Source organism: Phycodurus eques, chromosome 5 (assembly GCF_024500275.1).
Source record: "Phycodurus eques isolate BA_2022a chromosome 5, UOR_Pequ_1.1, whole genome shotgun sequence".
Lineage (NCBI taxonomy): Eukaryota > Metazoa > Chordata > Actinopteri > Syngnathiformes > Syngnathidae > Phycodurus > Phycodurus eques.
This window is the reverse complement of record NC_084529.1, coordinates 29,953,732-29,968,973: the sequence shown is the minus strand read 5'-3', so window position 1 is coordinate 29,968,973 and position 15,242 is coordinate 29,953,732. Positions and strand designations below refer to the sequence as shown.

The 15,242-nt window shown below is 40.7% G+C and overlaps 1 protein-coding gene across 2 annotated transcripts in view; it reads right to left on the bottom strand.

Moving 5' to 3' along the window:
- reln (reelin) overlaps positions 1-15,242 on the bottom strand; it is a 100,410-nt gene that overhangs the window by 47,070 nt on the left and 38,098 nt on the right. For both annotated transcript variants that reach the window (XM_061676200.1, XM_061676201.1), the window contains exons 3-4: positions 11,871-12,009; positions 2,110-2,180 (exon numbers count right to left, since the gene is read on the bottom strand). In XM_061676200.1, the coding sequence (XP_061532184.1) occupies positions 2,110-2,180; positions 11,871-12,009 (210 nt within the window). The remainder of the gene's footprint in view (positions 1-2,109; positions 2,181-11,870; positions 12,010-15,242) is intronic.

Genomic DNA, 15,242 nt, shown 5'->3' with positions numbered 1-15,242 from the left:
AGCACGCCCGCCACCCTAGTGAGGATAAGTGGAACGGAAGAAAGCGGGTAGGAGGGATTGAGTAAAGGTAGAATGAAAGGCCGGATGGCAAAAAAGTGCTCCCACGGCAGCTAAGAGGGCACTGCGGGGTGCAGAGTGAATGGGACCATACATAAACAGCACTGCTAGGCATCTTATTTTACACACAAACAAACACTGATCTGACTGTCTGCTTGGTTTGGAACTCATAACTTTTTTCTTTCGAACTTTATACCCCACTGTAACCTTTTTTATCATCCCGATTAATCCGACCACGTGTTCTTGAAGTAATCCTCCTGGTAAATTACCTCACAATGCGTCTCTTCCTCCAACTTTTCTTCCTTTTCCAAGGATCGTAAGTAACCCTGCTTTAGATACTTTGCATTTCTGTGGCTCTTCAAAGCGTCAATCTTAAGCATATGAAGAGGCTCGAACTGGCCTCGTAGATTTTATTATTATTCCACTTTAAATGCTAATCTTGAGATTGAAAGTAACTTCTGGCTCTGAGCATGCTGCACTGTTCGGACAGAGAAATGGTAGAAGTGAGAGGTCATCACTGAAATGCGACCACACTCTCCGTCTTGTGCTTGCAGACGCTTTTTCATCTTTCCTGTTGAAAAAAGCTGTCATCACTGTTAGCTGTCATTTGGAGCTCTCGAACTTTCCTTCAGGTTGCCCCTTTTATCAGTGAGTGTCCCACTTGGACAGTATTTGTTTCATACAGATCATCGTGTATACATCACTGCCTGTTGCTCTGCTGCCATTTACGACATTTCCAGACCTTGAGGTTTATATATTTGCAGTTTGTCCATTGCAGTTTTCATTAGCGGGATGCTGGAGGCCTTGGCACTGAAGTGACGTATGTTGGCTTCAGATAGTGTAACTTCCAAAGTCAGACACAATCACCTACTGTGATGCTGGTCGACTTCCAAGTTGTTCCAATTGAAAGCTCATTATTCCTTTAGAAATCATGTCTATGCTTATCATTACACCTTTTCTTTTTGCCATAACTGGTACCCTTCGGTGGTGACTGGGGTTGATACAAAAAGTGTTTTTTTTAATCCAAAAAAAAAATAAACATTTCTTCTTTTATGGGTAGTATTACATGAAAGTCGTATTATTTTGGGGGGATATTATGATGAGGAAGGGTTCATTTTTTTAGGTATATTATCACATGCACTGGTAAATATTTTTAAAAGGTAATATTGTACATATGAAAGTGAAACAGGTTAGCAATTGCAACATTTTCTCATGCAACTTTTTTTGAAATTTAATTTTCATTTACCACACCTTCCTGAAGACTTAAACGACTGCTTCTCTCCAATGATTTGAAAGTCAATTTTTTTTTTAGTCCACGAGTAAGCAAGCGGCTTCTTTCCTGTAAACAAGCGATTATACTCTCGCAGCATGCGGAATTGGACTGCGCTTTCTGTCAATTGCTACTTAAGGGCTGTCACAGAAAGTGGATATATGCAGTGTCTGCCATAAAGTGTAAATCTCTGACAGGGAGAAAGAGCAAGGGAGAGGGTTAAAAAGCTGACTTGAGCATAAAATGAACTTAAGCTGGCAAAATAGGGCCTCGAAGTATCTCTAGCCTCAGCCGTGACGTTCTAATGCTTTGCCTCTGGAATGAGGAAGTAGCACTCTTTAACAATAAGTGCTAACAAGAGAAACAAAAAGGAGAACTAGCTTAGCATGCCTTGACGCACCTGCCCTCACAAAAATTAAGGAGTGAATCGAAAGAAAAAGAATGGACTCCTCAATTGCGCATTATTTACACACGAAGCGGGAGTCACTAATCTGTAAGGACTTTGGCTTTGGAAACCAGGGCCACGGCAAAAAACTTTTTGCAAGTTGCACCCCGACTACTGTCGGCGTGCTATTGAGCAAGGCCCTGTCCTCCTAGCTCAATAGGTCTGGCACTGTTTGTGCACCCCTTTTCTCTCTGAATTTCTCTACAAGATATATACAATAAGTATGTACAAGAATGAGTCGCCGATTCGTATCCTTTGTTCAGGTGTGTGTGTGTGTGCTTGGGTGTGTGCGTGTAGATGTGTGTGTGTGTGTGTGTGTGTGTGTGTGTGTGCTCACCTCCCTGTTCACATAACTGCTGTGCCAGAGCATCCTTGAAAAGGATCTGTCCTCGGTGCGTGGCTGTCGCTCTAAAAGATTGGAAAAGAACATGAGAGAGTATGTGAATTAAGACAAAAACACAAAAAGGGTTCATCTTTTAATCTACGGTGTATGTTCCATGCAGCATATCAAGCATAATTTCCCCCAAAGACTAAATCATTGTATATTCAAAGGCTTTTTGTCGAGTAAACAAAAAACAAAAAAAGACATGACATTAAAACACTCTCTCACACAAATGTGCTGTCATGCATCCTAAATCATTACATCATTCCAAAAACATTGGTACTTGAGTATAAATGTCTGCAGAAGATAAAAAGCTTTCCTCATGTCAGTTTTCCAGCACCATATTGCTGAATTGTTGTATGATGGAGAAAGCTGATTGTTCTATACATATGTTGCATGTATTGAATACAATATGAATCCCCCGCGGAGACATGAAGTGCATTATTTATATGGAAATGTAAAAGATCTTTTTTTGTTTTTTTGTTCCTTGATACACAATCTTTGCTGCATGCTACAGTGCACTGTAGCCCCAAAACATTCAAACTCATTTACAGTTACTAGGTTAATCCAGGTCTACTTTGACAACACCTCTTCCAGAACATTGTCTTTAGTAATCAAAATTATTTTCATTCAATCTACTACTACTATTACTATTACTATTACTATGGCATTCCTTTTTCTGCAACCTCCTCCTGTTTTATTCATTCCAGGGTGAGCTGCTTCATGCTTTTGGCTCCAACATGATTTTTTTTCGTCACACAGCCAGAAGAGAAACTTGTACAGGCATTTTCCTATTTCTGGTTTCGAAAGCTACGAAACGGGTCAGGAATCATTGCAATCCAGCTAAATTTAGTCACCACTCATATTTCACTGTCCTCTTATATCCTGTATGGAATTTTGCATCATGTACACCTGCCCCAGCGTGCGGACCTTTTATAGCTGCGTTTGTCTCTGCTCATGAATAATGAATAAAGCCCTCGTTGTTTAGTAATAGCTCTTGTGCCAGTGCAGAGCTAAGGGGGGGAGGGGGGGGGGGGGACCTTACTTAATTATAGTCATATTTCAGAATTGGTTGAGAACTAATTTGAGTTTGGTATCTATGAATAAAAGATGATGTATTTCCAACAGCGGGTTGCAATGTAGGAACATTGGGCCTCTTAAATATTTACTAAATGCAGGTTCACTAAACATGAAAGCACACAAGTTTGGTGTGGGATCATTTTGAATAAAAAACACGTTTGGTGTAAAACAACGTAGATTAAAGATTGCTATAAAGTGAATCCAGAAGAATGATCCGTTTCTCCAATTATCAATCAATCAGATTGTCATGGCCATTGCAACTAAAAAGCATTGGCCAGCAAGGGAGACATGATGCAATCCCAAAAATGTCTCCCAGGTGTTGAAGTGAAGTTGGGAGAACTGCCACGCCCTGGTTGGTTCTGGGATTCCGAAGCATTTGGTGTCCACACGCTCTGACGCGTTCTTCCAATTAATGGCCCCTGTGCGAATCCCTCGGCGAAAACGCGGATGACCCACAGCGCCCCCCGACCTGTTGCGCAACAAGAAGACACCTGGAGAGCTTCGTGTCAGCCAAGACGCAACCTTCTTTCCTCTCGTCACTCAGTACATCCAGAATTTTTTTTTTTTTTTTTTTTACCAAAGTAATGGGATTGATGCTTTGTGATTAGCATTTGTTAATTTAATGTTCGGGGAATAATTATCGTTGCGCTTTCAGCTACTTGTAGATTTCATGTCACACACTCACTGTCTTTCATTACCCATATATTATCCCTTTTGTCATAATCGGGTGCACACAATTTTAGTCTAGTTCTTAAATGAGCGCCAGAGGTTGTTGCTTGGTGCTCATTTTTATTCATGACCCGACAACCTCACTGGATTAATGTATCTCTGTTTGTAGACATCCACTACGTCCTATTTATTACACATTTTCTGTACAAATAAAGGAATAATACATTGTTTTTTGTTTAATGACATTATAACAGGTTTTTTTTTTTTTTTTTTGCGCATGCTTTACATGTTATTAGTTGTAGTCTGAGCTAGTTCACACGTATATTATTTCATACCTTGCATTTATATACCTGTAGCTATAGATAGACACTTATTTTATAATCCCATGAGGGAATTTTGATGGAATCTTTTTGTAATTTACGGCAAAATGATTTGCCACAGTTCTCTCGGGCAGCGGTCCCCATTCTTTTTTGCACCACCGCCCGGTTTCACGTAACTCCTTCATTTATTCTTGATGTTATCCAAAGTTGAGTTCATAAATCCTGGATTACAATTATTAGTGTTTTGTGTAAAGGAAATATTATGCCATTGTTACGAAGTAACTAACTCCCGGTAAATCAAAATAAAACATAACATATATGGTGCTTTTATTTCGATGTACACATTTGTAGGTGGGACAGAGAATAAGAGCAAAAACTTGTGTTCAGTGTTGCCGATTTAGCAAAATGCTGTAGGATTTGGCCTTCGGAAAAATATTTTCCTTATATTTAGAGATTCTTCATATCACTAGCAACTATTCAAAAAAGCAGCTAGCGACAATCCTAACAGTGGTCCTCATGTTAACAACATTACAATTTATTTCCTGCAAAAAATCCAATTTAATTCTTTATATACAGTAAATGGATTCATTTACTACGGAAGACAATTGGCGTTACCATGTTGGCATTTCCCTTGACCACTGTTCCAGTCCCTCACATGGAAAATAAATTGCCCGTTCCTGTGCTGTACTATACTGTGTGTATAATGTTAAAATCAAATACCCTGAGTAATCAAGTCAATACCGCTTGTCACAAACTAATGATAATCTGTGCATCTAACAAAATTCAATGCAGCTCTGCCAACCTTGCTTGCTCATTTAACCGTATCCAACCATATTTGTCTGATTTATATTAATTACAGTATAATACTGAATTAATGTCACATGTTTCATTAAAGTCATATTAAAAGGGAGCATATTTCCTCGACAAGGGTGTGTGATTGTTGCAGTGTGACACTGGCGTCTGCCCTGCTGTCACACTCCACCGGTCCCGTGTGTGTGCGTGTGTGCCTGCGCGCATGCATACACACAAAACATTTATCGAACATTTAAATGTTAATTGGACTTTTGCTGGGGACAAAAAAGCAATTAGGAGCCTAATAGTTTCCTCTTCATCCTTAAACAGGGGCATCATTCATCTTGTGAAAATAAGTGTCATGCTCTCCTCTCTCATTAGACTAAAGGAGATACAGAATATGTATAAGAGAGAAAGGGGTAAGAATGAGAAAGGAGCATGAGAGAGAAGGTTTGGGATTTGTTTCGAGGAAACAGATCGGGTTTAGATGGTCTCGTCTCGCAAGGCCCATCGTCTGCGGTCAAATATGTATAGTGTACATAAAATCTGGGAATTAAATGACACACACGCACACACGCACACACACACACACACACACTCCAAGGCATATATGAGCTTTAACATGTATGCAGATGGACAGCCTGTCACTCAAAGAGCTCCCAAAAGGGCCTGGAGTGGGTAATTACGAAGCATGTCTTCCATGTTAGATTACATGTTGCTGTCGGCCATAAGCATCCCCCAGGAACCACTTTGTCAGGTTCCTACACTCACACACACACACACACACACACACACACATACACACACTAGCCCTTAGCTGTGCCCACTACAACTGATGTATTCTAAAATTGCACACGCAGTTCAACATTTTCCAAGAACATACACACCGTGCATGCAAATTTGCATACATGCATGAACTCTCCTAAAACATCAAACAATGCGAACATTGCTTCACTTGTCCTCCCTCCACTCCAAACAATTCAACTTTATTGTTATTCATCATCATCATCACCACCACCACCACCACCACCATCATCATCATATTCCAAAAGCTATCAGTTATGGTCATTAAAATGAGGATTTAGTGTATTTGGAAAAGCTGTACCAAAATAACAGACCCTAACTGGTTGATTTATCTCTCACGCTGGGGACCAGCTGTGGTTATGGCACCAAAACAAAACAAGGGAGAATTATATGGAGCACAACAGACAGACTACAGTACGAGACAGTATGACTACAAGCGCTGCCATCCAAATTATTCGTAAATATTAGAGTTGTGCCATTTCATTCATGTTTTGATTCAAATCCATCAAAACTGACTCCAAATCCAAAATGGACAAATTAGTTCATCTCGAGACAAAATTGTATTGATGCACTGCCCTACTTTGAAATGAACGTTGTTGTTATACAACGAATTTGACAAGTTTAACCAAGTTTAATGTTTTACTTTTTCTCAATACAAAATCACAGTTAATAGTCTTTGACGCTGAAATTCAAAGGAAAATAAATCATTGTCTTTGGGAAATTAGGTTTGAATTCTATATCCGTTTGAATATGTTGTTTTGATGAATAAATTCATATATTTCAACATGAAGCCTTTTTAATCTTGCTTGCTTCGTACAGACATTTATTTTCTCAAACGACTTTTTAAAACCCGTGTATATTGGTGAGTATTTCTGTCACTTACGCCATTTAAATTATATTTTCTTTTTTGCATTCAGGAAATAATGAATCAGTCAATTAAAAATAGCCGTGGGTTTTTCTGTAATTTCATCACGACCACGATGGTTGGACATCCTTGAGAAGGTGCGGCGGGTAGTGGAGCCAGATTCAGCCCCTCCTCTTCACGCCACGAAATTAATTGAGAAGGGCTCCTGGAGCTCATGTAAATGTAATGGGGCTCAACAGACGAAGAGCTTTGGGAGTTATTTGGCACATTACTTGCTTGTTAACACAGGTGGTAGAGTGTTACGGCTCCAAAAGCAAAAAAAAGCACCGTAACCGTTAACGTTTGTCGGGGTTGGAGAAAGGTGGGAGAAAATACTACAAACATCGAAGAGCTTCAGCCTTTGCGCCCGAGATGCATGCTTCTTAAAGGTCAGATTAGGTCCTAATCTGACCTTTAATCACTAGGACAAGTAGGAAAAAGAAGTAAGATTCCCCGCAGAGTCAACAACAGCAACATGTCATATCTGCTATCGATCTTGTCACTCAGAGGGCAACATTTTACAGGAACAAACATCTCAGAATGGATCGTTTCACACAAACGTCAGGTGGAGCCGCCTCCTCTCCCCTGTGGAATGTGTCACTTTCTTGCATTTAAAATGAAGTGGCGCTCTTATTCCCCATGTCTATTCTCTATTTGATCTGGAATTCATAGTTCCCAGCAGGTGGGAATGCGAACTCCTGGCGAGACCGTGTGATGTTGGTGCGGCGTGGATGCGATGAGGACGCTTTGCGACAGCGTTGATCACAGCACTGAGATGTAATATGCATGGATCTATGGGAGTGTTTTGCAGGAGTATATGTACGATTACTGGGGTCAAGCCTCAGTCCCTTAGGAAAATAGAAATCTCCTGAGGTTGTACACGAAACGGATTTTCGCACGAAGAACCATAGAAATAGCAGTTCTGAGCGAGAAATCACCCGACCTCACTTCAATGAGCATCAAGAAATTAAATTGGGCGTTTGCTTTTCCAAAAGATGAGCCGTAGTCCACGAAGCACGGTGTATGAGTGGTTAGCACAACTGCATCACAATTCTGAGGTTTAGGATTCCAATCTCGGCTCAGACCTTCCTGTTTGGAGCTTGTTTTATGTTCTCCCTGTGCTTGCGTGGGTTTACTGCTGGTACTCCAGCTTCCTTCCACATTATGAATCACGCATGTTAGGTTCAGTAAAATCAATATCCAATCGTTGAAATCAAAATTTTCCATAGTTGTGAATTTGAGTGCGAATGCTTGTTTGTAGGCAGCCTGCGATTGCATGGAGACCAGTGTACGGTGTAGGAAATCAATGACCAAGGCTATCACCAGTAGCAATTAAGTGTATGATATGACATCTGTCAACTTGAGGTCTGAACTCTGACCGCTGAATGAAATGAGAAGCTGTCTATTTTCAGTCCTGTCAAATAGAGAGAAGAGATGACTCACACATTAAACCGAAAGGCCAAATAAATGCATACATGAATTGATCATTCGATTGCGGATGAAGATGCTGTATGTCAAATAATGCTATTTTTACATCGACACACACATGAACGTAGAGACACGGTCGTGATTGCCCGCAGGCTGCAAGTGAAGCCGAATAAAGCTGCTCAGAAAGAAGCAGACAAAGCAAAGTGTCTCAACATTCAACAGAACAAGCTATGAACCATTTTCACCTTTTGGTGTGCAGCCAAGCATTAGCTACATTAAAAGAGGTGTGGTCTGTCCCATCAGTGCACAAAGAATAAAATGTGGGTCACAGCTGTTTTCTTGGGCCGCTTTGATTTAAATGTAAGCGTCAGAAAGGTTGGGCTAAACTGCAGCGGCACTCTTGGTCCTAATTGGACTTCTTATTGTTATCGTCCTACATTATCTGTGATCGAAACTCACGAAAAACTAGAATGCTGGTATCCGTCTTTGAAACCTAGGTGCTAAATACGTTTAACTTGCAAAAGTAGTTTGAGTTCAAATAGTGTGAGTTGTGTTTGTGGACTTCTTGTTCCTCTTGCTCCCTGTCCTCCAAGGCCTCCCCTTACCTTCCGCATGCAATTTACAGCCCCGTAGAAAATGAGTTCTTCTGGATGTCCATGTCACTGCACTCCATCATGCTCCTCACGGTGACGCGTTGCCACCAACCTTCCCACAATATCGGCCATAAAACTGCTCCGCAGCCACATTTTAATCCGGTGACAGCCCGGCTTTGGCCTTTTGAAGGACGCAGGGTGTCTGTGGCTTTAATTCAAACACTCACGGACGCTGCATGGACACTCAATCAGAGCCAAAGCGCTACAGGCAAGGGCAGGACATGATCAAGTGTAATTTGTGTTTCACCCGGGGGACCTTTTTCCCCCCTTTCTCTTTTTTTTTTTTTTTTTTACAATTTGAGCTCATTCTCATCCCAGTTTGTCAAAGAGTTTGCCACAGACTCTGTATCTGAACAGATATACAAAGCTCTTTTTGCTGACGCAATGAACTGAAACAAACCCTAAAATGACTTTATTTTGTACTGTGACTACATGCACGCACAGAACCTATTGAAAGAAATTCCCTCTAAAAAAAAAAAAAAAAAAATCACATTTCACTTTCCTATTACTTCAGAGCAAAAGTTGAAAAAGAGGGTTTCTGTTCACTTGAGAATCTAATTGGCATGTCACAGCAATAGGTGGCACTATAACCCTGAAGTGTAAGGCCTGAAAAATCATAACCAGAGCAGACTGATTTGCTCCCAATGTAAATTCAATCCACAACTTTATCCTTATCTTCACTGTAATTGCTTGATGTACTGGATGTGGCAACTTTCCACAAAGTGTCATGGAACTTGGTTGTGTAGAAGTGTTGTGTAGTTTTTTTGTACAGGAGGTCCTTGGTTTATGATGGAGCTCTGAAATTTTCTACCTAAATCGGAATGTGGCGTAGTCTATCACTAATCTACTCTGTCGCAGTAGTAAAGTCATACTTAGCGGAAATATTTATACAAGAACATCCATTTTCTGTACCACTTATCCTCACGAGGGTCGCGGGCGTGCTGTAGCCTATCCCAGCTATCTTCGGGCGGGAGGCGGGGTACACCCGGAACTGGTCGCCAGCCAACCGCAGGGCACATATAAACAAACAACCATTCACATTCACACCTACGGGCAATTTAGAGTCTTCAATCAACCTACCGCATGTTTTTGGGATGTGTGAGGAAACCGGAGTGCCCGGAGAAAACCCACGCAGGCACGGGGGAGAACATGCATACTCCACACAGGCGGGGCCGGGGATTGAACCCCGGTCCTCAGAACTGTGAGGTCTAACCAGTCGGCCACCGTGCCGCCAATTCCAATTCACGTTTGAATGCGGTCTGTGAGAGGTGTCATGTCACCAGACAAAGCCACAAAATTGTCAATTCCGCCAAGGTCGCCTGTTGAGGGTCGCATCAGTGAACATCAGGGACGTGTCATTGTAGGATACAATTTACTGGGGCAGATAGGCGCTATGAACTGGAACTTTAGTGTGCGTTGGTTTACGTGGAACTGGCTGACTTTGATAAGGTCAACCGTGGGGCGGGGGCCCCTACTCTCCCACAGTCATGGCCTTCTGTCATCAGCGGTGACACGCAGCTAACAGTACACACAAATACAAAAATACTTGGAAAAGCACCATCCTCATAACCTGACACATGCTCAACAGTAAATGTGTGTGCTGGCAGACAGAGAAATCGAGTAAATCTGTTTGGCTGTGTGAATATTGTCTAAATAGCAGCTCCGCTTCACCAAATTCCTCTGCTGGATCTTTATTTTTTTATTTTTGAATTTTTTTTTTTTTTTTTTGTCAGTCTCACCATAAAAGTCGCTGTCAGACATTATGCATTCATTAGGGCTTTTTGCAATTACTGCCAAAATGCTTCATTCTGTTTGAGGTTTTTGTGAACCACTGATGTGCATTTGGCTTGTTTTTCTTTTTCAAGATGCTTAGAAAGAAAGGGAAAAAAAATCAGGGATTTCGTTTATGAAGGCTCAGTCATTAACAGGCAGTTGACGTCCATCAAGTGTCTGCACTTGAATTTCTCTCATCTGAGTAATTACATCTGTGTTTCTTGATACAATGCACTTTGCATGGGGCACTTGACTGGACTTATTTTTTAAATCCAAGCTTTTCCAGCACAAGCAGCCAATTACTTCTGACAAACAAAAAGGCATGCGGCTTTAATCAACAAGCCTCCTGATTTGTTCTCTGTTTATCAACAGAGAAGATGATAATTACCGTAATTTCTCATGTATAATATGCTCCCGAGTATAATATGCACCCCCAAAGTTTTACTTTCGCAGCTAAGTTTTTCTTCTATCTGTGTAATGTATAACACGCACCTCAGAATTGCTGGTATCCATACTAAAATAAATATTAGTATTAAGTATTATTTGATGATAATAATAATAATCATAATTTTTGAAAAAATAATCATAATAATATGTTTTTTATGAAGTTTTTCAAATCATTTTTTGTTTTATTTTGTTTTTCGAAAGCAGAAAATGCTTGCCTTGCTCCTGACAACACTGATACTTCTGTCAACAGAAGTAGTTACTGAGTCTAAATTCTCTCCATTTGTCCAGGAATTATAAAATACATCAAATAAAACAATTGCAAGTATACTATATAATATTACAGCCTGCAATTGGCAGGCGACCAGTCCACGGTGTACCGTGCCTCCCCTGCAAGTAATGGATGCCCCCCTAAAACACTTTCATATAATTCCAAACCCATTTTAAAAGCATTATCCTTAAAATAAATGGCTTACAGATGCGTTGATTAAAAAACAAATAATTTAAAAAATGCAGCAGAAGTGTAAGGACGCTGGTGTGTGGCCACTTTCCTACCTGTAAAAATACCAATTACTATTTTCCTAATTTTATTACATTTTGTAATCTGTGATGCAGAGATTCTGAAGAAGCTAGCTGTTCCCAGCTGATCAGCTCTTTACTTCCACCACTGCCTAGTAGCGATCCGGAGGAGTTTGCCACCTTGCTTTCTCCAGCATCAACCCCACAAGAAACCTCGCCTGCGTGTCGGACCTCTACTGGAATCTTCTAAGTCAACTGGCTATCAGTCGGTGGCCAACTCGAGCTACTCCTTCACTAATATGGGACATAAGTGCACAAAAAGTGACTTACAAGAAGTTGACGCAGCCAGTGCCAGGCGGTGGGGCGATCCAGACAAAGCTGAAACTGGTGGAGGGCTGGTGACTCACATGGGAGGCGACCACACTGCAGACAAACTGGGTGGCGCTAAACTGACGCTCTGGCATCACACCTGGAAGAAACACACCAAGACAGTCATCATATTGTTGCACCGCTTTGTGTTTTAACAGAATCTCAAAGCACAACCTGTGTACCTGCAGCTGTCCATTATGGAATCAGCCCTCTATTCAGACTTTTTGACTTGAAAGACCACCGTAGTTGAATATTACACAAAACATTGACATACATAGTTAACATACTGCTGTACTTAATTGTTTGTATTGTATTTGATTGTCGTATATTCACGGCCTGGATGGATTTTTTATACAAATATATACATAATTGTGACTTTACAACTGCATGAGCAAAGGGTAGTGACAGACTATTTGTGTTGCAGCCATGTGCCCCTTTAGTAGTAGTGTGGTATGAGACAAGCGATAGCTGATAATAAGAACAAGGAAAATTGTTCTTTTGTGTCTCGTTATTGTTGGCCTCAGTCGATGGCTGACCTACACTAAGGGATGTTTTTCCATCTTCCAGCCACCCCCATTATTTGATGATTTTTTTTTTTCATTCACCCTTGCAGATAATCCATATTTTCTTCTCTGCCTTTCTTTGTCATTTCCTCATTCACTGAGTCACAAGCGCCACCTTCTCCCTCTCCAGGCCACCTGACATAACAATACACTTATTCATGAGGGCCCGTGTTCGCCTTGGATTGCACAAGAGAAATTACATCATGTACATAATCTTCATATCACAGAGGGCAAAGGCGCAACAGTGTATTATTCGTCAACGTCTGTACAGACATTAAGAGAGCTTTAATATTTGACTTAGCTAAATGGTTTTCTAGTGTCAGCCGAGGGGCATCTGGGCCTTGCAGTAAATACACTGCTGCAGTAAATAATTCATCCGCAAAGATAATTGTGTGATAATTCTGGAAATGCATCTTCCTACAATACTAAATCACCATCTGTAGGCCAGTGTGTGCACACAGCAAACAGCACAGTAAAAAAAAAATAAAAATAGTGTTCTTCATCACCTGCACCAGTCATAACTCAACACGCTGAGACCATAATCATGCTCATGAAATGTTTAATAACGCTGAAGCTGTGATATCCCCTGAATCACAGTGCAAATCATTATGCAAAATTGTTTCTGTGTGACTCAAAACAAATGACTTCAAGTGGAGTCATTCGAGCTGTTGCTGCCCGTAATAATGTTGACCCCACAGTTTAGTTTCAGCCAGTTGCATGTGAGTATGTGTGCCTTGCATTCATTAGTTTGCTTGCCAAAGGCTTGCCAACTTTTCCGTGCAAAAGAGGAGCCAACTCTAAAGTTGATCGCTGTAAATGTTGTATGAGTGAACGTGTGCAAATATGCAGGGGGGGATATCCCTGATAAATCCCACAAAACACTTCAAACTTAGGTCAAACTGATGTCATGCGTGACATCACGCAAGACGCAACATCTTTCGTGCTGTTTGCATGTGTTCATACTAAATGTAGTTACCATATTTTTGAAATGAGTCAAGCACATCTGCAATGTTTGTTGCTTTGTTTTGTATTCCTCATCTGTCTTTAAAGTTAAGATTGAATTTGTTATCATTTAAAAATGGTTTAATTAATATATACACCTGTAAGACTGTCAACAATGTTAAGACATGATGTAAAACATTGCCAGTACAGTGATTCTAGCTTTGCCTCATGGTGACATTTTGACCCAAGAATGACCTTTTTCTAATGGGAGGAAGGTTTTATTTGGTTTTTCAAAATCATACAAATAATGTATACACAAATTGGATCAATCGACTGCGTTCAAGCCTTTTCAACAGTGTACAATTTACGTGAAATAGCCAACTCGTTCATTTAATGCACGCTCACATTTTGATCATTGAACAATGGCTTGGATTGGGAGAATGTCCGGCTCTAAACGCTCCGTCATTGCGTCTATACTTCAAGTGGTTGTCATGGCGACAATGACATGAAATGTTGCACAAGTCAGTGTCTCTCCTCCATCTCCTTGATGTTTGCCGCTGATGATATTGTATATCGCGGCTCTGATGCGATGATATTCACGTCATTTCACTGTCTATTCCTATAGTATATTCCTGTTGGACAGAGATTGCAAAAACAGACACTGAGATAAGTTTGGAAAATATCTGACACCGCTTGATATCCGTCGCATCTTTACCACTCCTATGCTCATCTTGATTTAAACAAAATTGTCTTGTTAAAATTATTTACTGGCTGTAATAAGGACAAGCACGATAGAAAATGGTCGGATGTTAGAGCAGTGAGACAAGTGGGCAATTGTCCCGCAGAAATGGGCGTAAAAGCCACTCCAGTTGAACCACTTGAATTACTACGTTGTTCACTTAATATTGTTGAAAATTATTTACCGGTATTTATGTGGGATAAGCCCCTTGAGATACAATATTTTGTTAACATATGTGATGCTACGCAAGCAAGTGACGTGCGATTGACGACGTGTGGCAAAGCACCACTTTTCGTATACAAAGACACTACCGCAGCGCATAATGACACGCTTACCGATAATCACCTCGGTTACAACCCCTCAGCGTGTGGCCACAATTCACTCTCACAAATAAAGGCATAATACCGTCAAGGATTTTGCAATTATGATCCCGTGTTTACCGTGAACAACCATTCTGGGAGGCACACAATGAAACAAAAGTGAATGTTTCTTACTTTTATCCTGACAGTCGCACTTAATGCAGCACTTAAGCAATAATCGTCGAACTCGATAGAAAATATTTGCTTTCAATGCAAACCCTATTTGGAAAAATAACAGATTGGAGGAAGTAGGGTTGCGCATGACTCACTAAAAATTCCAGTTCTCCTGGAATTGTTCAAATTTTAAAAAAAAATGCTTCCCAGTTTCGATGCCTACAGTCCGCCGCCCCCGAAGAAGAAAGTGGCGAAAACCAATGGAGAAGAAAGCACACGAAGGATGTGTTTGTGCCCAACGGCAGTGGCGAAAAAAGGTGTGTCTTAACTATGTTAAAATAAATGACCAGATTAGATAAGATTATATTGTGCATAGGGGGCACAAGATTATATTGTGCATAGGGGGTTCACGATGTGTAGAAGTCTGACGCGTTCCCTTCCGCTCCGAGCCTCGGCCTACACCGCACGGAACTTCAGTCAAGTCACATTGGGTGAGTGAAAACCCTTGCTTTTTAGCATTTATTGTAGTCTTCAAACCAAGGTAGAGCTGATGAGACAGACACAAAAATAAAATATTAATTACTTTAGCATACTGGAAAGAAAGTACAAACAGTCG